At 42.2% G+C, this 21,268-nt stretch overlaps 1 protein-coding gene across 1 annotated transcript in view; it reads right to left on the bottom strand.

Annotated features, from left to right (window-relative positions):
• Gli3 (GLI family zinc finger 3) overlaps positions 1-21,268 on the bottom strand; it is a 268,239-nt gene that overhangs the window by 167,052 nt on the left and 79,919 nt on the right. Inside the window, exon 3 of the mRNA XM_021180371.2 lies at positions 18,438-18,680. Coding sequence (XP_021036030.1) covers positions 18,438-18,680 — 243 coding nt within the window. The remainder of the gene's footprint in view (positions 1-18,437; positions 18,681-21,268) is intronic.

Genomic DNA, 21,268 nt, shown 5'->3' with positions numbered 1-21,268 from the left:
GAAGGAAGGAAGGAAGGAAGAAAGAAAGAAAGAAAGAAAGAAAGAAAGAAAGAAAGAAAGAAAGAAAGAAAGAAAGAAAGAAAGAAAGAAAGGGAGGAAGGAGATCTAGATCTCTCACTCCCCCACCCTCTTTCTCTAAGAAAATCAATTAAGACTTTAATGTAAGGTCTGTAACTTTGACACAACTAGAGGAAAACATAAAAGAAAATACTTAAATAAGCAGAGGTGAGGTTTAAAAAAACAAAAAACAAAAAACATTACATCAGTTCAGGAAATAAAACTGACAAACAGGGGTTGCATTTAAAGGCACAGCAAAGCAAACAATTAACTAAGTAAAGAGAGTCTACAGCAGTTCTCAATATGGAGGCCACAACCCCTTTTTTGAGGTCAAAGAACCATTTCGCAGGGGTTCACCTAAGAACATCAGAAATATGACAGTAGCAAAATTATAGCTATGAAGTAGTAACAAAAGTAATTTTATGGTTGGAAGACACCAAAACATGAGGAGCTACTAAAGGGTCTCAGCACGAGGAAGACTGAGGACCGCGGGTCTACAAGAGGGTTGGAGAAAAGCTTTGCCAGCTATATCGTTGACAGGAAAATGATATCCAAAATGTTTGACAAACCCAACAAATTACCCAATCAACAAATGGAGTGATAAAAAGAACAGATAGTTCTCAAAAGATGACGTAGTTCAAATGGGCAATCGATATGAGAAAAGATGTTCAATATCCTCAGCCATCGGCAAAATGAAAAAGAAAACTACACTGAGACACTACTGAGAGACAAAGGACCAGAGTTCTGTTCCCAGCATCCAACTGGACACCCGCCCAAGACATATGATACCCTCTTCTGGACTCCACGGGAACCTTCTCTCATGCACACACAGAGACAGACATGATTAAATATAAAATATATCTGTAAACACACACACACACATTGAAATTCCACCTCAACTCAGCCAGCATGGATAACACTAAGAAAACAAGCAACAACTCAGGCTGGCAAAGTGAGAGAGAAAAAGAGAATCCTTGTAACTGCTGCTGCAATAAAAACTAATCCAGGCACTACTGACATCAGCATGGAGAAGCCTTGAGAAACTAGAAGTACAGACGCCAGCTGTCCCACTCTTAGGAATGTACCCAAGAGTCTAAGTCAAACTGCAACAGAAGCAAGTGCAAATATGCTTTTATTGTGACACTATTTAAATAACCAAGGTATGGAATAACCTAGATTCTCATCAACAGCCAAACACATAAAGAAAATATGGTAAGTACACAAAGGAGTTTCAGTCAACTATAAAGAACAATGAAATTATTTATCTGCAAAAAAAAAGAAGATGGAATTGAAGATCAATATATTAAGTAAAATAAGTCAGACTAGAACAAATATTCCATTTTCCTCATATGTACATACATTGCATGTCACACAACATATGATACATATGTGTGAAAGAAAAATAGATAGGAACTATGTGGGAAGAGAAAGGAAATTAGTGGAAAATAAGAGGACTCAGGCGCAGGTAACGGGCATGAAAACATTCAAGTACATGATATACTCGAAATGCAAATGCCCTCACAAAACTTACCCCTTTATACAGTGACTATATCTTTATAAAATACTGGTGGGGAAACTGAACTGTTAAAAAGCAATGTCATGGCACATGCTCAGCCCTTACTGCACGTAGTCACTTTCCTTGCTATGTTTCCACATACTGTAATGCCCACATACCAACATCTTATGCTTAAACATCCACAGTTGAAGGCTAAATGAACTTCTTTGTTAAATACCAGACATCACTTATTTTATCATAGCGACACACACCGAAACCAAGATTATGGGCTTGGGTAAGGTCATTGGGCCAGAAAGGCAGTAATCCTGAAGTTACTTGACTAAACTTTCACAGCACAAGAGAAATGCTTTGTATTTTCCATTAGTTTTAACCAAAGGGGCAGAATATACAAACACAATTCACACCCCTCTTAAAAAACAAACAAACAAACAAACAAAAAAACCTGCTAGAATAAAGAATTGTAGTAACGTTAAAAATGATATAAGAAGTAAGACTTAAGAGCACTCACTACTTTACTACAGATCCTTCTAAGGACTTTAAGCCACTCAACAATCATAGAAAAAGACTGTAAGATGCTTGTATATAGATCAGAAACAGAGGCTCAGAGAGGCCTGCAATAAAATAGCCATGACCACTGTGGTGGCAGAGTCAGAATTTGAAGCTAAGCCTGTACTTGTAGCACATTCAATGAAATAAAATCAAGATGATTTTATGATGCAAGAATCAAAGTAGACAAGGCTAAAACCATACATAGAGAATGTTTGCAGAGAAGCATTTGCCTAGAACAATCTTTATGGGGTAAAAAGGGCAGCAGTCCAAGTAAGAGGCCCTGGCATGGGCAGACTTTCCAGTGGTGTCCACATCAGTGGCCTGTCCTCCTAAAATACAGCACAGCAACAAACCAACTGGAATTCTCCTGAATAATACTTACATGTCTCTTCTTTAAAATACAGAAAGAGCTGCTCTGAGAACGCAAAGGTTTTGTATGGATTTTGGTACCTCTCTTTCCAGGTTCTGTAACTGCTGCTGCAATAAAAACTAATCCAGGCACTACTGACATCAGCATGGAGAAGCCTTGAGAAACTAGAAGTACAGACGCCAGCTGTCCCACTCTTAGGAATGTACCCAAGAGTCTTAGGCCACCTTGAACTTCTAGCACGGGTGACAACGCATTAATAGTGAGATTAAGTTGATGCCCAGGACAGATGAGTTCTTATTGCCCCTCCAGAGTTAAGTGTCTCACAGTCTAGCACGTGCAAGATCCTACCTTGTATTCCTAAAAAAAATCCTGCCAGTGTACACAGGTAGTCAGAAAGCTTGCTCTAAGAAAGACAAGCCTCCCTCCATGTTGTCTGAGTAGAGACAATGGGGTAAGCATTCTCATGCATGATCCCTGCGTATGTAACAGTCAAGATCCAGTTAGGTGTACAGACAAGGGGCAGATGAGAGATGGAGGCCCATGTGCAGCAAGCTTGGCAACCAAGCTCAACGCCTGGAAATCATCAGCTCCACTGTGCAGTCTTCTGACCCCACACACTGCGACACGCATACACTACATGTACCACACACCCACATGCACGTGATCATGATTTTAACCTGTCAATTGACAAATTCAGTACTGAAAAGAGAGGAAGATAGTGATAAAAAAAAAATTAAAGGTGAACTTTCATATTATAGAGTGGAAAAATGTAAGAAATGCTCAAAGTTGACAAGTCGGGAAATAATTATAAAGTGCTACTGTGGTTGTCTATCAAAAGAACGAAACAGGAATGACAGACAAGTCTCCCTAGGGCTGTGAGAGGATGTAGGACGATGGGTCACTACAGCTATCCATTTCAGGTCTATAACTACTTACAGCTTATTGAAATGAGCCCCGGTCATCTATAAATTATAATTTAATTATTTTGAGGTTTTATTTTATGTGTACCTGAGTGTCTGTACACCACATGCATGCAATGCGGACAGAGTTCTGACTTCCCTGGAACTGGAGTTACAGAAGTTTGTAAGGCACCACATGGGTGCTGGGAATCCATCCTAGTCCTCTAAACAGCCAGTGCTCTTAACCACTGAGCCTTCTCTCTAGTCTCTAATTAAATGGAAATATAATAAAGTATCAAACTATAAAAAAAGTTTAGGTTTTTTTCTCCATTGGAATCTTTCTTTTAAAAATCATATTTACACACACACGCACGCACGCGCGCGCACGCACACACACACACACACACACACACACACACACACACGAAGCTTAGTTGCTTCTTCAGTTCTGTTCCAGAGGGAAGCCTTCTCTTTCATCTGACACAGACCTCCTTCTCTGGAATATTACTTGGAGGCAAAAGCACAGTGAACTCTCATTACAGCTCATTAAGTGGATTAGAGGCCACAGCCTCTGAGTTTCTTTTCTACTCTTGAAACTCAGGAAAACTATCTGTTTCTATATCAGTGAACAGAGGTGATGCAGTAGGGACTGGTGGGCTCTAGAGAAGTAAGTCAAGATTGGAAGGAGACCCTAAGAGATGTTTCAACACGACATGAGCCCCAAACACCAGCAATCCTTGCACCCTGTCCTGACGAGGCTGTCTCACATCACCAACTCCCCTGTTAGTGGCACTATCATTCCGCAGTATAAAAACATTCCAATATTTCAAAACACTGAAGGTTTCCTTGAGTACTGAGTCCTAAAAAGAAATACCCTTTTGTAGGAAGGTTTAAAGAATCGGTTTTTGAAAACACAACCAGTGGAGCCAGTAAGATGGGAGAGTGGATAAAGATGCAAACTGCCAAGTCTAAAGACTGGAGCCCAACCCCAAGGAAACACATGGAGGAAGGACAGCATCGACTCCAGTGTGTCCCTTGACACACAGATAAATAAATGTAGTTAAAACCTCACTTAAGAACATAAATAAGATACAAAACCACACTTGATCTGTTTTAAGGGAAAGAAGAAAAGCTCTGAGTCTCTGGGCTGTTTCTGCTTCTCTGCCGGGCAGGCTCTTTGGCAAAGGGAGGTTGGCATTCAGACAAAGCTAGAGACTCCAGGAGAAGTAAAGACACTCCCGTGGTCGTCAATACAGTCAGCTCACAAGAAAGGACATGGCGTACCCAGAGGACAGCCATCAGCTCTACTGCCAAGTTCATTAACCTCGCAACTCAGAAGAACAATCCAAGCACCGGACTTCTCAATCTGGATGTGGCCTCGCCGCACATAAGCACACCAAGTCACCTCAACTCTAGGGTCAAGTACAGCGGAGCTGGCTTGTACCAACACCACATTTTTACTCTGCAGGACAAGTGAGAACAAGGCCAAGTCACCACCTTATCACCCAGCTCTAAGTGATGAAGCTTGGAACTGGAATCTTAATGCTAAACACAAACCAGCAAAGGAATGTACGCCTTCCGGCAGTGGCTCTCAACCTGTGGATCATAACAACCTTTGTGGGTCAAGTGACCCTTTCACGGGGCTCTTGTCTCCTAAGACCATCTCACATTCAGATATTTATATTACAACTCATAACAATAGCAAAATTATAACAATGAAGTAGAAACAAAAATAACTTTATGGTTGGGATCAGCACAACACAAGGAACTGTATTTGAAGGTGGAAGCAGTCACCTCTCAAGAAAACCTGCAGGTTAATAGCAAGAGCATGGCTTCAAAAACCCAAGGCTGCACTGTTACCAAAAGAAAATGATTAGAAGAAAACAGTAAGTACAGAACAGTCTATTGGAGGAGAATTCCACAGAGGAAATGTGAGGCTCCCAGACACTTTTTCTCTGGAGAGGTGTCTTAGTTAGGTTGCCACTGCTATAACAAAACACCATGACAAAAACAACTTGGGCAGGAAATGATTTACATTTCATCCTGGGCTTTCATTTAACCGACCATCTCTGAGGGAAGGCAGAGCAGCAACTCACGGCCAGAACCAGGAGGCAGAAACTGATGCAGAGGCTATGAAAGAATGTGGCTTACTCACTCATGCAGGCTTGCTCAGCCTGCTTTCATATGGCACCCAAGACCATCAATCCAGAGACTGTACAGTGCACAATGAGCTGGACCCTTCCACACTAATCACTTACAAGATAATGCCTTGCAGGTTTGCTTATAGCTTGATCTTATGGCGTTTATGGAGCGATTATCTTACCTGAGGTCCCCCCTTCTCAGATGACACAATATCAAGTGGAAAAACAAAACAAAACAAAACAAAACCAGCCAGTAGAGAAGGGGCAGGCAATGTGAAGAGGGACCACTCACCTCTACCATGGCTGGGCAACTCCAAACCCATTAGTCTGACCACTATGTCTCTAGGCTTAACAAGACCACAGTGCTGCCTATGTGAAACAGTAACTTCAAGCAGCCAAGCATACAAAGGAAAGCCTAGTGTTAGTGACCTAAACCTGAATGTCATATGCCCAACAATCTGTTACCACTATAAGACATACAAAGGTATAGAAAAAAAAATACATTGTTAACAGCTTTGGTGAAAAAACAAAACCAAGAAATAAAATTGTACTATGGATAATCAGAAGCTAGGAACAGAAGGAAGGAAGGAAGGAAGGAAGGAAGGAAGGAAGGAAGGAAGGAAGGAAGGAAGGAAGGAAGGAAGAGAACAAAAACTAATCACTTCTGTCCTTATTGGATGTTAGGGACATGTACTATGTGCCAACCAGGCATCCAAAGGATGTAGAGGTTTGACTAACCTGGTAAGGGATAGAAGGAATTAGCAGTGATAAAGAATAGCTACACACTGTTCATGCCACCATAGGAAGGCCCTGCAGGGTCACTGTGGAGCAAAGAGCCAGCACACTGAAATACTAGCAAGGATCAAGATGAACTCACGCAAAGTCTGCCGTCAAACGTCTAAAATTCAGGGGAACATTTCAGATTGCATTCAGAACTCCTCATAAATTAATGATCGTCAGACACGAAAGCTAATAACAGCTGGAACAGATCAAGCAGAAAGAAAGCGGGCCCTGGCATGTGTGCTACGTGAATTTCTTAGAGTCCATAAATTTGATATTTGGAGGGAAATGTTAATTAGGAGAAATTTCATACTGGATTTAATTTGCCATGGAGCCAAAGCGAAGTTGTAAAAATCCCCCTTGGAATCAGAAATCACCCTCATCAGACCTGAGCCTTTCATCTCACCAGTTCAAACCTGTCGATATGTGACTTCATTGTTTTCGTGTGTTGTTTCATACTTTCTCTCCCGCAAATATAAAACCAAGAGCTGGATGTAGAGATCAATTAATGGGGGGAGGGAGGCAGAAACATATCTAAGGCATCCATCCCTCTGCTTTCTCTTAAAAGCTTGTAATCATTTTTTCATAATTTTGAGACTTCTGTAGTTAGAGGTTTCTCAGGGGCTCACAGTCGCTCTGAAGTCTCGACGCCGTTCACTGTCCTTACTTTGCAGACACAGGAGCAGCATTGTTATGACATGTATCTGGATTACACAGACCCAAATCTAGCTCTGTAAGTCTCCCGGAATGCAACTTTAGACAGATGGAGACTAACGGCTCAGGGATGCCTTTAATGCAAACAGCAGCCCTAGCTGCAGGTCTCTGAATAAGCAGAAGATGCCAGAGGCTTCCTCAGTTGGCGCCACAATTTTTTCCACTCAGTGTCTTTCTCCAGTGAGTGGTTGGGAGTTGCCATGTCTGGCTTCAGCCTATACAAGCTTTGTCATCCACATTGTCTTTTTCATCTTTTCTCATAAATTACCCTTCTGGTCCCTCAATCATTTATCTGAGATGCCAAAGTCAAGAAACAAATGAAGTGTCCTGTCCATCTTAGTGAGACCACTGGACATTTAGGCATCTCCTACTTTGCACCCCTCCAAATAAAAACCCCAAGTATTTAGCTAAAGTTGGTACATTGTCCCTTACATTTCCTCCCCTGCTGATGCAGGGAAAGGTTGCTGCCCTGTGAAAAGCCACTGAGAAGGACAGATTAAGCATCACTGAGTGACCTTGATGTTACTGGTGGTTCTATGTACAGAAAAATGTATAAAGAACACCAGTTATTGTGCCATTTGTTGATATAGCAAAGTTCCTAACACATAGTCACTGTTCTTTAGAACTGGAGTTCAAATAATAAGAAATCTTTGGTCCAAAGAGAGGCCCCGTGTTCCCAGTACTACTACTGTACCACCAAGAGAAATCAGTAAAAGAGCACAATTGGGGGAACAAAGTAGAAAAGCCATGCACCCAGGACCTCCCTCCTTCATCCCAAACCCTAGGCCTGGAGCTCAGCTTCAGGTGGTCCACCTGACCCTCAATTTCTTCAAGATAAACTGAGTTTCTATACAAACAAACAAGCAAGCAAACAAAAGTTGTTTAGTGAGGCCCTCAGAACAACGATTAGCCAAGTAAGTATTTCACACAGGCTCCTACTGTGATAGCTAATGGAGCACGAAGAGAACCCGGAGCCTTCCTATAATTAAGTTATATGTAACCTCACTTTCTTTGAGAAAGTGTTAATTACCTAGAAGTTCCTCATGATCCTCCACATCAGACCCACCTGAACACAAAGGTAAAAGTGACCAAAATTAGGGATGAAGAGATGACTCAGCTGCAGAGAAGTCACACGTCTCCTGCAGAGGACTGGAGTTTGGTGCCCCACGCCATGCCTGTAACTTCAGTCCAGAGACGGTGATTACTTCTCTGGATTCCACAGCTACCACATTTGCATGCGTGAACTCACATATATACACACATCAAAACATAAATTAAAACATTTTGGTGGTGGTGGTGGTGGGGAGGGGAAGAATGACCAGAACCGGCCACCCAAACACGAGGATGGAGCCAAATAACAAAAAGAACCACAAGCTTCTTCATCCTAGACAACACCCCAAAAACACCTGCACCCCAAGTCTACATATAGCCACTGTCATTACTCCATACTAGGGTCTTAAGACACACAAAGTTTCTAAGTCTCCACTAGTTAGTCAGTCTGACACACTGCCCATCAGAACTGGCCCTTGCATAGATTTGGACCATCTTTGAAATTGTCAGTTATTAATCACAAGTGAAGAACCTCAGATTTTAAGTAAAACTGGGTTCACACCTCAGTTTAGCCTTTTGTCAATCTTATGAAACAGGCAACTTTTTCAGCTCCCATGGGCTTTGATATCCTCATCTATCAAAAGAGAAGTCTTGACAACATCTCATGAAATACGTAAATTTAGAAGTTCAAGGGTAGAGGCTATGTTATAAAATGTTTTTTGGGGAGGGGGCTCCACGTCTGGGCCACAGTGTCTGAGGAGGGAGCCTCCTAGGTGGGCAGCTACATCAGCCTGCTAGGTATGGACTCTTTTTACATTCTACCCACCCCTTGCCAGATCAACCGAACCTCCCACTTGTCTCCCCAGACCATCCCTCTTCATGGCCAGGACCACACTCGTCCCTTCTTAGACTATCACTTCAACTTTGTGGCTTCTGGTTCCTGAGCAAGGTGCCCCCCACACCCACACTCCCACACCCACCCACCCACACACACACACACACAAATTCACAGCAGCAGCAACAACAGCAACAGCGCCCATCACACATCTCCAGCTGCACCATCCACAGGGGGCCATCTGTTGTTCCTTCTTGAGGTCTCTGGTATTCGGTATGTGTCTCCTCTCAGCAGCTTTGAGAGAAGGACATGATATGGCAAATACTGTCACAGTGTCCCCATCCTGGACAGTGTCTCAGTCACAGCAGACTCTCAAAGAACTTAGTTTTTGAAATGAGGAAAAATTTCAAGTGCTATATGCTTGCACAGGTCGTGTCAGTGTAGTCAACTAGGGGTACTGGGTCCTAGACAGGAATCTGAGAAAGGTGTTTCAAACTGCTTTGTCTCTAGGTAGTCAATTTACAGTAATGTAATAGATACATAATGCTATCAAAATATCAATGACAAATTGGGCTATATAAAAATTCATCCCCGCCGGGTATGGTGGCGCACACCTTTAATCCCAGCACTTGGGAGGCAGAGGCAGGTGGATTTCTGAGTTCGAGGCCAGCCTGGTCTACAGACTGAGTTCCAGGACAGCCAGGGCTACACAGAGAAACCTCTGTCTCAAAAATCCAAAAAATAAAATATAAAAAAATAAATAAATAAAAATCATCCCCTAGATGTCTTTGGGGAAGGGGTGGGGGGAGGGGCTGCATATTAGATAAGTAGGCTTTGTACAGGGTTGAAATGATCAATCCACATAGTCCAGAAGGTCTTCTGGAGGAAATGACAATATAACAGTCTTGTGGCAAGAAGGTTAGAAGAGTAGTCTAGAGAGAAAGGAACATTTGCAAAGGCCTAGAGACCAAAGGAAGTTCTAACACATGGGGGCCTGGAAAGAAGCCTTTGTGGCTAAAGGAATTTTAGTAGTGTGGAGGGGAAAAAGAGATTCTGAGTGGGAAGGGATCACAGTCCTTCTGGTAGGAAATCAGGCCACAAGAAAACTACCATATTATGTACTTCCCTTCTAGGCCCTGAGAACTGGAAGATGGGAGTGGGGTGGAGGGTGGGGGAGAGCATTCTTAACAAAGGGGAGAAACAGAAACAAGGAGAGGAGCCTGAAATCCTGCCCAATTTGAAAGTAGAATTAGCCCAAGAAGGCAAGTCAAAAGAAGAGGGGCTGTTTGTTTCTCTGCACCCCTATGTACACTTCTCTGCTTCTCTTTATATTTCCTAGGAAACAGGCTCCTCCTTCAATTCCACCCTCCAGTCAGAGTGCAATCAGCATGTAGATTTGGGTCCCCCCAGTGGACAAGGTAAACACCCGCTCCCTAGAGTGGGCTCCCACTGACCAGTACAATGTCTGCTGATTAGAACCAAGACCCCCACAGGGAGGCCAGTGTCTCCTCCTCCAGGGTTCCAGCATCTCCCATCAGAATATTTTAGGCCAGGGGGACTGAAGGCTCTTTCCACTAATGTGAGTCTTTGTTCTTCTTTTCTCTGACATTTTGGCTACCAAATCCCCAGCTTCATCTCCCAGTCATTGCTGGCACCATCTCCAGCTGAACAAAGGTCCTCCCTACAGTTTTTCGGGCTTGACTGTCCTATGCTAACTCCGGAGCTTCACAGTAAAACAAACACAATGTTTTGAGTTTTCTCGTTGTGAAAATGAGATTTTGAAGGTAAAAACTGTCTTCATACAGAAAAGTGAGCACATGATTTCCCATGTTTGGGACTTGTAATTTGGGTTCAATACACTGTGATTATTGGGGTTACCTAGTACATTTAAGAGCAACAGTTGGAGGACAAGGGAAAGTGCCACTATGTTGTCTTCATATGAAAATATAAAATGCTGCCAGAAGTGGGAGTGAGCAGTCAGCCAGGCAAGTCCCAGAAGGTAAACTGTGGGATTGGGGGACTAGGCAAATCCTCAAAGCAGGGTAAATGCAAGTCTCTAAGGCAGAGAAACTCCCGATTTGCAATATCTAAGTTACCCAGAGGTTTGTTAATTCACAAAAGCCATGTATCGAGAGTCTTTGGGATCAGCCTAGATTTGATGCTGAGCAGACAGCTCCTCAAGACATTGGTTTGTCAACATCTCTCTACTCTTGTCTCTCCCATGGTGAATCCACTCTCTGCCCAAAAGATTTCTTTAGCTCCCCCTTGGATAGCAGGCTTTCTGTGGCCTCCTAGCCAGTGAGAATGTCCCTTGATCTAGATTTGTCTTTCCTCCTGTCTTTGCCTTAGTATTGCATGGCTTTTACCTCCTTCAGAAAGTTTTCTGGGCTGAGGACTGATACCCAGAGGGAGCTAAAGAAACCTTTGTGGGCAGAAGGTGGCTTCATCGTGGGAGAGACAAGGACAGAGAGATGTTGACAAAACAATGTCCAGAGGAGCTATGTGTCTCACATACTCCTGAAGGACACCACACTTGTCTTTCCCTCAAGTCCTTCTCAGTGACTTTGTCTGCTGGTCTCCATGATCCACAGAATCAGGGGACTGCTCTTTTTGCTCAGTGTTTTGCAGCACTTGGGCCATTCAATAAGTACATGCTCACTTAACAAATGACTCACACAGTCAAAAGGCTGGACAGTCAAATCCATCAATAAGAAAAAAATTTTCTTCTCTTTGTTCTAGGATGAAAACATTAATCCGAAATAGAGGCCAGTGGAAAATTTCAGTCCCCCAAAAGACAGGATGGCTCTAGGAAAGTGGAAAAGATCTTATTTACTGGAGACCAAACCAAAGCCCAAATAACTGAGAAAGTATGATACAAGGACCTAAACTGTTATCAGGCCACCAGGACTGCAATAAAAGACTGAATTTTGTTACTCTGTATTAATCCAAACTATGAAAAGGCAGAAGAGAGAAAATGGAGTCCTTTCATGGAGAAGTGTGAGGACTCAGCACAGATTTATAGACACAAGATCAAGAAAGCCAAAGCAGGATGGGAGACACGGCTTTCAAGAGACATCAAAGGTAACATTCTTTAATTATACAAGAAAAAGGAGGAGGGCCGTGGATAATGTTGCTTCCATTAGAAGCTGGAAAGGGGCAGGAGTCATTGTTTTCATGCTTCAATCTAAGGTTAGAAAGAAGGTAGATAAACAGAAGGACTGGAGGGAAAGGACCCTAGGAGAGGGCCGTTTGGGTTGGTGTCAAATTAAGAAGGGTTTAAAAAAAAAATCACGTGACAATTTTAGAAAACTGTATTCCTGCTCCTGAGCTGAGCTGTGATGGGAGGTCTCATTAACATCGACTTCACACACACCGGACAAGGATCACTAGGGACATTATTACCAAAATCGAGAATTACTGTGGTTACTGAAGAAAAGGGCAAGCAGCACTATGCTTCCCTCGGCTTCAGAAAAAACACCCAGCAGTCCCATCGTGCATGAGTGTCACGTCAACCAAGACAGGCTGCTCTCCTGTGCTAGTTGCACAGTATTAAAAAGGCTTTCATATACCTTCTGTGTATAACTGTCAACTAATTCCAAAGGTCTACAAATCATCTTTCATGGGAATCCCAGCAACGTTATAACTCTATACAGAAGGGGCTGTACAGCACATAATGACTAACCCTAAGATAACAACAGAAGGAAATACATCTCTTCCAATTTCCACACAGAAACCTCTGTTGGGCAGGCTGGAGGTCAAGCAACTTAACAGTTCCTAACTATAGTCCCTGCTACGGTAGAATAGCGGCCTTCTCCCCAACCTTCCCCCCAAAAATCTGGTGAACATAAAAGCCAAGCACAGCCTTTGACCTGATCACATTATTCCAAAAGAGATGTGGCTTCAGTCAAATGACAACCAAAGGGAAAGCAATAACAATGTGTTTAAACAGAAGACTCCCATGGCTCTTCGGTGTCCAGGACAGGAAGGCATTTTGGCAGACAGTACCTGATGGAATCATGTCTAGCTGCTCTAGGAGAATCACGCACATGAGCAGAACCAGAAGGCAGAGAGGACCAGAGCCAAGGTCCAAAGGGAGCCAGTGCTGACTGATGTGAAGGGATGTAACTTGGAGGTGTCAGAGGGGTTAACCATCTTCTTATAGGCTAAGTGATTTCCTCAAAAAAACATGGCTTCTTTTTCTTTCTTTTTCTCATCTGTGTGGCTTTCTAGTAAGTTATCTTCCCAAAATCTATAGCTAGAGCTAATTATAATCATAATTTAGAGCATTTCTCCAAATGCTACCGTTATTTTCTTAGTTACCAGGTCCACCTCTCACTCACCATCTCTCAACCTTCCTTAGGAAAAGCTCAAAGCCAGAATGCTAGACTTATCCCCACTTTCATCACCTTGTTTTAGTCACCTTGTAAGGTAGCTATGAATGAAGCTGTAAGCCTCCACAGCAATGGGTCATTGTTTCTACCCTGGGTCCCTGCAAGCAAGAATCAGTGTAACACTGAACTTTTGAGAAGAGATATGAAAAGCAGTGTCTTAAAGCTCATAAATAGCAGATATGCAAGGATTTGGAGACTTTCTGTCAGCTTCACTCCTCCCCTCCCCACACAGCTAGGAAGCAAGATAGTCAGCAGAGCACCGCCAGAGAACGACCCCGCATCAACCCCTCTACTTATACAATCTAACATTCGGTAGGGAAGGCAAACACCCTTCCTGGCTCATCAGCAGTTCTCCAAGGAGGCAAAGACAATCTAGATGAGGCTGGAACTATGTGCTCAGGGAACTGTCACTACCTTTGCAGTTCGGTCAACACCAAACTGTTCATTTGTGCCTTGTAGGCATTTTTATCTCTACAGTCTCAAGATGACAACTGCAAAGTAGAAGGAATGTGAGCAGGTGCACCTATTAAATATGTAAAATACGGATCCTCTCCCCCTCAGTCACAAGATGTATTTCTAAGGCTGTGGAAAGTCAGCTAACAGAAAGACGGACAGGTAAGAAAAAAACCCACTTTGCATGTGCTTTTTAAAAAAAAAATTTTTTTTTTAAGCACACAAGACTACAAGTGGGCTCAGCACAATAGCTTTCTACAGAAAATAAATGCAAGCCAATTAAAAATTCCATTTCTTTTCTTTAAGCTAATTCCTCAGGTTTTGCTAATTAGCAACTAATAGTTCTGTCATTTGAGCTGGATAACATAAGGGAGAATACCAGTGGTGTGTTTTCAATCAAAGCATTTGCATGCGAGAATGCATCATATTTTCCATGAAGAATTACTACTTGGGAGCGGGGGAGGTACAGGAAAAACAAGCAGTCTGTGCACAACTATAAAACTATGATGGAGACCTGAACTTCTGAAAGAGAAGGAATCTTTCAGCTCCATTAAAAAAGAAAAAAACGAGACCACCTATGACATGCTCAGTGACTCCAACAAATTTCACACACACAGAACCCTACAGAGACAACTACAACACTACACCCTGGGAAGTGAGAAGGAAGACAGTGAGACACATGGTTTTGGTAAAAGGGAAGAGAATAAAAGTTAGTGTCACTCAGGGTAGAAGGCATGCTTGAACTATTATGTCACCTGCCTTCCCAGGTTTATAAAACAATAAATGTACGGCACTAAATGAAAGCAGCGGGCGATGGTGATTTGAAATATCTGGCTACAGATGGAGCAGCAGGAGAGAAACTTTGCTCAGCAATCCTTGGGGGCAAGAGATGGAGTCTCTTAGCCTGACTCTGGTATAAGCAGATAGGATCCCGAAATCTAGCACCTCCCTCAAGGTATCCCAAACTATAACATGTGAGTGATACTGTGGCCAAGAGGCTGTTAGCACCGTATCATGTCTGAGCCATGCAACTTGCATGCCTATTCTCTTGCCCTGATATACAGCCCATCTACAGCTACCCTTCATGAGAGAACACCCCACCCCTCCCCACCGTGTGGATTTTATTCCAAACACATGTTGGGAATGTTTGAAGTGCCCGCTATCCCTAGGCTTTCTTCTTTCTTTTCTTTTCATATTTTTAAAGTCAAACCCACAAACTCTAAAATACTTTGAATTCCGCCTAACTATAGTTTGTTAAGGATGAAGCACTGCATACCCATTATAATAAAATCTTATGCAATAAAAATTTTACATATGTCCTTCAGAAGGGAAAAAGATGTTTTGGGTTTTTCCCCCCTTTTGCTTGTCTTACAGGAAACCTACCCACACTTTAGAAATACAAAATTAGTATATATAGAAGCACAAATTAGGCATTTTGAGAAGTCTACATTTTCCAACCATGGAGAATCGAAGGAATTACTGACAGCCAGCTACACTGGAATCATGGAGACTTTTCTATCCAACTGTCTCAAAGAGCTGGCAAGCACAGGAGAGAGGCCGGAATAGCCTACAGAGAGGCTACTGAGTACGGAGTTCTAAAGGCCTGCCATGCACGTGGTCTTGGACAGCACTGCAGGAGACAGCTTTACCCACAGAAACAGAAGTGGGATAAAAGTTTATGCCTCTTTCAAATACATTTTTTAAATTCTTAGGACATTTATTACCTTTAGCTCACATTAGTCATTAGCTCTGCCTGGATAATTAAGTCCATGTGAGGTATGCAGATTTGATCATAAACACATTTAAAAAAATAAAAATACTTGGTATAACTAGAAGATTAAATAACCAAACAGGGTTCTAGAAAAATAAGGTCATACCCTGTCTGGTATAAGCTTGGCTTAGAATAGTTTAATTATTGTGTATCTACAAATAATACTGTGTATTTTTTCTATATTTTTACTTGCTACATAAATTTAGAATGTTATAATCTCTAGAGAAAACCTAAAACTTTTTCAATGTCTTTACTGACAAAGAAGAGAAAAGCAAGTGTAAAGGAGGATTCAATGGGAACAACTGCCTTTAGAGAAGTCACAGGCATGGTTCCTGACCCTCTTTGCTCCTCCTGCTTAGAGCCCACTCATTTTCTGGTCTCTGTCTATAGGCAGAGGTATCTGGGTCTGTCAGAAAAACAAGACAAAACAAAATCTGCCCTGTCTCAGAAATGACATGGCTGGAGGAGCAGCATGATGATGGTGGTGGAGGAAGAGGAGAAACAAAAGGAAGCACAGAAAGAAGAGCAGAAGCCTTCATAATTGGAGGCACTGAGCATGTGCTGGGGTTTAGTAAGACATCACGTCATTGACTCAACTGCAGAAGAACCCTAAGGCACAGACAGTCACATCACTGCACATAGTTGAGAGAAAAAAAAAAAAAAAAAAGATTGAGAGTCAACAGACTGAGTCAAGGTCACAGGGCTATCAGTGAAGCCCTGTAATCAGAACCCAGTCTGCTCAGTTTTCTAGGCTTTCTGCACATAGCTATCTACATAATGCCCCCAAGGTAGGGAAAACATTTGGGGGTGGGGGACTCAACACTGACTTGCCAAGGGGCTCCAGCTCAAGACTGGAAGGTTACTTCTACATTCACTTGTACAGTAAAGTAGGAAAATCACAAGAATAATCAACTTACAAGTACAATATCTTCAAACTAGAAAGCAATAAATAAGTCTAAACCATAATATTTGATCTCCAGGCAGTGTTAGTTAACATTACTTTGGTGAACCAGAAAATGGGTCACACAGACCACTGGGTGAGGACAGGGGGTCCAGTGACGGGAAAGCCAGTCCCTCAAAGGATGGAGAGACGCCTGGGTGGGAAACCGTTAAAACAAAGGACGCGAGAACAAGCTGCAAACTGGATAGAAAGTTAACGGTTCCACTACCATGAGCCAATAGAAAGAAGTGCTCATCAGCTGTCTGGACTAATTAAACACCTCACTAATTAGTGGGCACTGGAAAAAACAAAACAAAACATCGCTGTGATGGGAAAACCTTGTGTTCACACAGAAATACAAAACACTGGGAGGAGCTTATGAGCAGCTTAAACAACACAGTGAATGTACTTAACATGAGGATATATAAGCCCAGGTGGAGACTGTATAGGAATCCCTACTGTTTCTGCATGAATGATACTCAAAAGAGACCACAAATAAAAACACAACTAAAGACTTCAAAATGTGACCAGAGTAAAACATCCTACCAACACTATTTTAAATCTTCATTCCTAAAAGTCAAGAAAAAACAAAATGAAGTAAGAGGAAGGGACAATAGTTGTCCAAACCCCTCTGTCTTTGTTTCTGCTTCAACAGACACCTTTTCAATAATGAGACCAAGGAGAATTTTATTTTCAAGAAAAGCAATTAACTTTTTAAAAGCCAACCACTGCCCCTCCCCAAAATCCAAACAATCATATTTTCGTGCTTCTGACAAAAACTGTCCTTTCTACTTAGAAATTATTGCATGCCCATATTTCCCACCAACATATTCTGGTGAGAGAAGCAGTTGCTGGAACTTAAGGTTGCTGTGAGACGCTTTGATCTGATGAGTGAGTGAGCCTTCCCCTTGCTTGCAGCCAACTAATGAAGGGATGAAATTAGCTTTTATCCTGGGCACTTTCTTGAGCAAAATAACACGCTCTAATCAGCTGTCCTCACTAATCAGTCATCTGGTTAATGACCTTTTGCCTTAAAACACTAAAATTTCTGAACGATGTGGGAAAAGGGAAACACAAACCAGTCTCTTTCTCTGGAGCTCAATGGGTCATCTGGAACTGGAGGCAGGAAGGTTAAATGGCAAGCCTATATCCTGGCAAGGTGATAAATCTGTAATCAGGAGCTTCCAGCTTTGCCACCTCAACATGACTTTCATTACTCCAGAGCCAAATTATATCTTAAACCAGAAACAGGCCTGAGGTAAACTCAACCCGTATGCATTTACCTTATAGGATGCCTTTGAAAAGAACTGTCATAGACTTATACTCCGAGAGGCCTGCTTAATTTCTTTAATTCAGATGGGACTAGAAAGGCGACTTCCAGTGTCTCTGGCAGGCTCATAAGGAGAGTTGGGCTCACAGTAAAAACTTCCATAGTAACAAATTTAGCACTGAGTTCTTAAAATTAGTTTGTTTCAACAAATCGTTAAGCATTGGAATACCCAAAACTATTACATACACACACACACACACACACACACACACACACACACATCATTAAAAATGAGAAGAACTGCCACCAAAGGCTTTAATGTAGCCCACTTTAACAGTTTCCCACCCTCAAGCCCATTTTCTCAAACCGCATCCCTGCACAGATAAAGCATATTGGGTTCAAGCTCCAGTAAATATCTATATGGATTCATAACAAAATCACCCCCCTGAATCCCCATACCCTGAAAAACATAAAACTGCTTAGAGTACAAGAAACTGTTGCTCTCTAAAAGGTATGGATGAGAATCAAAAGTAGGAAAAAAATGCAAAAATAAACTTACTTTTTATAAATGTAGAATTGATAATTCATACATTATATTCATGTGTAAGTATGGGTGCGCTCACACATGCACACACACACCATACACACACCCCTCACCCCACGTCTCTCAGAAAATGTGCTAATTGGCAGGAAGTACTTACGGTAGTGAGGCTCCATGTAACCATTCCGGGGATCCATGGCAAACACAGTCCCACGGTAAGGGAGAGAGGGCTCTGCCAGATGTGGTAGAGAGCCATGGATCTCTTTCTTGATCAGCGAGGCCCTCTCATCACTAGACGTCGAGGGCTCCTCACTGATTTTGTTGAGACCCTGCACACTCTGAGGCTGCATAGTGATTGCGTTTCTTCTTTCTCGGTGATAGATCTGTCCAGGACTTTCATCCTCTATAGAAAGAAGGAAAATGAAAGACTTTAGAATCTTCTTTAAGGAGCAATAAAAAAGTCATCAATATAGTTCTCCCTGTCTCTCTGTAGGAAAGAAGCCTCTTTTGTCCTTCATGACTACCTTGTAAATTCATAACTGTGGCGGGATACCTGCAAAACAAAGTTGTCTATGAATGGTGGCCAATATTACACATGGAAGTGTAAAGCAGGAGTAAGCCTGAGGGAAAAAGTGGCACAGGGCAGATAATGCAGTGTATTCTCTGCAAAATACACCAATATCCTGCATGCCCCACCCCAGGCTGAAAGCTTTATCAACCTCAGATCATGTGGATACCTAGTTTCTTTCTGCCTTGCTAAAGAAATAGGACTTCCCTGGAAACTGGAAAGTACAACTGCCCAGTGGGGCTCTGGGTGGCTCTACAAGTGCTCCGTCTTTGTTTCTCAGATGATGACATTAGAAAGCCAGCCAAGAAATGTTGTGGGTTATAGGGTTTGGTTTGGGTTGAGTTGGGTTGGGTTCCCCACCCCCCGAATTGAATTTGTAACCCATCAAGAGATTTAAGAAGACCAGAAATGAAACTCAGAACCCCCTAGTAACCAGGGCCAAGGTGTCAATCAAGGACAGCACAGAACCTCCTAAGATACACTTCATGTGTCTGCCCATACACCAAAACGGGGAACCAAGAGGAAAGCTGGTTGAGACCGAAGGTCCAGGTGTAGCCTGGCTGTGTAGATAAAGGAGGAAAGGCCTGGGAATGTTGCTCCCTGTCATGCTCAGATGTGACTCAAACATCTAAGAAACAGAAGAATGAAGCCCCACGCACAGTTTCTTTACAGATCCCTAATACTTGAGCTCACCTTATAAGAACTTCCCATCTCTACACCACTGGTCTCTGTGAATGGGACTGGGTGACCTTTGCTAGAACACAGGCATACACTTCAACCAAACTGCTCTCTGAACTCACAGCAGGTGAACCCACTTGCCTGGTACAATCACATGCAGTAAGCTGTCCACCCTAAACAAACCACATTTAACCAGCAGTGGTTGCTCTGGCAGAAAGAGCTCACAGAAACAAAGCTGTACAGGTCCTACCTAAATATCTAACTGAAAAACTTTCATATTCTCTATCCTTAAAGAAATAACTATGTGGCTATAATCATTGTTGAACATCCCAGACAGACTAACATATCTCAATATGTAAACTTCGCTTCAAAGTAATCCATACCTACATAGATGTAATTACCTAACTGACCCCAACCAGGATTACTGCTAACTTCTAACATGCACATAGCCCCTGGTTTGCTCTGGAGGAAAGCAGATCTATGCATACTATACATTATTAGAAACTGAGATTACAGTCACTATTTTACCTAATGCCAATACCAACTTTAGAGTTTCAGCTTATTTGTGCATGAAGCTTGAAAAATAAATGATGAATTATTTTACCCGAAATGCCTTGCAAAACATGATGAGGTATCCTGGAGTCTTTACAATAAATGTGCTGACCACCACAAAGCAACTGTGAAATATTATTTTGGTATTGTTTTGTGCAGATTTTCACCCGATACCTCATAAGTAAAGGGTAAATCACAAGTTTAATCTATCAAATAAGAACTAAAACCCACAAAGTTTGAAATAATCCCAGATTTTCACATTGATCTTTGAAAAAGTAATTCAAATTATTGCTGCTGGTAATTCTAAGACAAACTACCAAAAAATAACCAAATAAGAGCCTTCATTTTTCTTCTCTGTGTTCACATGCACAGGCATGTGTCTGCCCCAGAGCTTCATTAGCAGTGTGGTTGCAGGCTGCAGTAAGGACTTCAGAGTTATGAAAAGAAACAGATGAGCGCCAGAAACACTGAAACTAACCGTTTTATTTTTTTAAAATGTCCTACAGCCTTCAAATGGCCCAAGTCATAATTTCCACTCGTTTGTGCACAGGAAATCCTTTATTTAAAATTTCAGACTAAAGTTAACTTAGAGTGGTAAGAGGTACATTCTATAGAACAGAGAGGGGCTGTGATGCCTAATGAGCATTCTTTGGGGAACCTGAGTAAGCAAGTCTGACTGATCTGATCCACGTTTAAAAGTGGGGTTCTATGGCTTCATCCTCCCAGAGGAAATCGTTTTTTCTCTTAAAATTGCATCCCTTCCATCAACTCTGGTTCTCTGGCGGTGTGTCTTCCAACGATGAGTGTGTGAATACAACTTTATCACCAACTGGACAGTTAGTATGGTCTTAGCCCTGTCAGGTCCCTTCACTCTTCAGGGAGAAAGTAGGAAAGGCAGAAAAAAACAGGCTTACCTCCTAGCATAGTGGTCATGAGTTTGCTAATGAGACTTATCCCAACTTGTGTGGAAAGGTCATACAAGCTCAATAGTTGATACAGGAAAAAAAAAAATGAAGGCATTTTTAACTTCATAAAGTTAAAGGCAAGCAAGAATGTTTTTAATACAGAAACTTTCATCAGGAAACCTTAACTTTTATTACACAGTTGGCACTGTGACCTTTTCCCTCAACAACCCTCTGCCTCCAAATGCCAAGACACACACACACACACACACACACACACACACACACGCA

The sequence above is a fragment of the Mus caroli genome, chromosome 13 (assembly GCF_900094665.2).
Source record: "Mus caroli chromosome 13, CAROLI_EIJ_v1.1, whole genome shotgun sequence".
NCBI lineage: Eukaryota > Metazoa > Chordata > Mammalia > Rodentia > Muridae > Mus > Mus caroli.
This window is presented reverse-complemented; position numbering and strand designations above follow the sequence as displayed.